General features: G+C 37.2%; 1 protein-coding gene across 2 annotated transcripts; it reads left to right on the forward strand.

Annotated features, from left to right (window-relative positions):
• Positions 1–514: 514 nt before the first annotated feature.
• Positions 515–2,127, forward strand: LOC113349892 (uncharacterized protein At1g03900-like). Of its 2 annotated transcripts, none has more exons than XM_026593924.1 (2): positions 515–1,685; positions 1,853–2,127. In XM_026593924.1, exon 1 carries the CDS (start codon positions 860–862, stop codon positions 1,679–1,681), a length of 822 nt encoding a protein of 273 aa, XP_026449709.1. In that variant the 5' UTR covers positions 515–859; the 3' UTR covers positions 1,682–1,685; positions 1,853–2,127. The 2 variants fall into 2 exon arrangements, with proteins under 2 accessions (XP_026449709.1, XP_026449710.1); XM_026593925.1 differs by having other exon boundaries at positions 515–688; positions 798–2,100.
• The last annotated feature ends 200 nt before the right edge of the window (positions 2,128–2,327 follow it).

The raw sequence follows: 2,327 nt of genomic DNA on the forward strand, positions 1-2,327 counted from the left end.
TGAACAATAATAATTTATTTTTTTCTTTAAATTGGTGTAAAAAATTGAGCATGCCTTAAACGTTTATATGTATTTTCAAACTAGTATTAATCGGTATAAAAGGATACCGATTGATAAAACACAAAACGGGTACCGATTGATATAACACAAATGCAGTTTATATTGGTGGGTACATAACGGGTATATGGGACGCAAATAAATCAATAATTTTGGATTAGTGTCAACATATACAGATGCAACACGTCTTTTTTTTTACTCGGTCAATAATCGGTCTATTATAAGCAAAAAAAGGTAACCAACAAGATTACAAAAGGGCAACCTATGAGCAAAAAACGTAACCAACAAGATGCGATACGATACGACACGACAGATATTGACATGTATCGCCAGATAGGGCAACCTATGAGCAAGGCAGACGGCAGTGAAATACGCACATTTGCTGGGGATCCATTTGAAGAAGCAAAAACCAATAATACCCTAGGTAACTTTTCCTTGGCCCTTCGTTATGACTTCCTTGGTTCCCTCCTTTCTGCTGCCAGTAATTTTTATTTTTTCTCTTGCTTAGCTTTGCAAACCAGAAACCCTAACCACCACCTCTCAGTTTCAACCTTCGTGCTTGCGACTATCAGATCCGTATGTAGCAGCTGAGTCCTCATCAATTCTAGAGTTTAGTTCTTCAATTTCATTTGTAAGTCCTCAAGATTCCATTCCTTTTTACAGCTTCATTTTCTGAAGAATCTCGTTTCTTTTGATTTACTCTTTCTAATTGATCCAATTGAATAAACCCAATCTTTCAGAACAGAACACTTCGAATCGTCTTTAAATTCATATCTGTTATTACAATTCATTAAATCCTAAAATGTCATTCGACGAAGAGGAAGCATTTGAACACACCCTATTGGTTGTTCGTGAAGTATCTGTATACAAAATCCCTGCTAGAAGTACTAGTGGAGGATATAAATGTGGTGAATGGTTACAATCAGATAAGATCTGGACAGGTCGTCTTCGTGTAGTTTCATGTAAAGAAAGATGTGAGATTCGTCTTGAAGATCCTAATTCAGGAGAACTTTTTGCTGCTTGCTTTGTTCTACCTGGTCAAAGAGAAAATTCAGTTGAAACTGTTCTTGATTCGTCACGTTACTTTGTTTTAAAGATTGAAGATGGAAGTGGGAAACATGCTTTTGTCGGGTTAGGATTTACCGAAAGAAATGAAGCATTTGATTTCAATGTTGCACTTTCTGATCATGAGAAGTATGTTAAGAGAGATACTGATAAGGAAGAAGGTGAATCTAGTGATGATCATATTGATATTCATCCTGCTGTGAATCATAGATTGAAGGAAGGTGAAACTATTCGGATAAATGTTAAGAACAAACCTGCTAGTGGAACTGGCATGCTTTCGGCTGCTGGGTTGTCTGGTGGTGGTTCTGCTGCCATTGCAAAGCCTAAACCTCTTGGCCTTGCACCACCACCTACTGGAGCTGGAAAGATTAGGTCACCACTGCCACCGCCACCTAATGATCCTGTTGCTGCTCGCTTGACTTCTGGCGGTGCTGTACTCAAGAGTCCTAAGCCTGCTGCTGATCCTCTATCTGATCTTTCTCAAGTCAGAAGAAACCTACCTTCGCCAACTGGTACTGAATCCACAAAGAACTCTGCAGCCGGATGGGCGGCATTTTAGATCCGTAAGTTGAGTTACATTTTTCAAACTGTTATCCTTGTGTTTGTTATCTCTTTTCATTTAGGGAAAACTGAAGGAAGAAAAATAATATCTAGGTTATCAGTTCAACAACAACAACAAAAATGGCTATCATAAATTTGAGTTTTGTCTTTGCTGTTCTTTTTTCAACAGATGCTTCAAGAAATGTGTTGATTGTACTTCTTAATGTGAATTTAGATGCCTTATTATCACATTGAGGAGATATATCCAAGCCTTTTACAGGTTTATTAGTTGTTCGTGTTTCATCGCATCGCACAGAGCTAAGGTGTCTGATTGGTGGCTAGTTGTTATTCTACCAACTTGTATGAGTCTTTAGTTCCATATTCAATAAAATTTTATTTTCTTGTTCAAAACAAAAAGAAACTAGAAAACTTACTACATTTAGAGAAAATTGTTGTGTGGCATCATCAAATTTCATCCTAGTTATTTTATTGCACTAGAAAGGGCTTGTTTAAAAGAAAATACTGCATTATGGGAGAATGTGTAAGCCATTGTGCGAGTTAAGACCGAGTCATGATCTGCCTCAAGAAAAAACCTAGTGGAACTGTAATCTGCCTCCATATGAAGTTTTGTTCTTTCCTTCTGGTTCTAAGTAAATTTTAAACTA

This window comes from Papaver somniferum, chromosome 2 (genome assembly GCF_003573695.1).
Source record: "Papaver somniferum cultivar HN1 chromosome 2, ASM357369v1, whole genome shotgun sequence".
Lineage (NCBI taxonomy): Eukaryota > Viridiplantae > Streptophyta > Magnoliopsida > Ranunculales > Papaveraceae > Papaver > Papaver somniferum.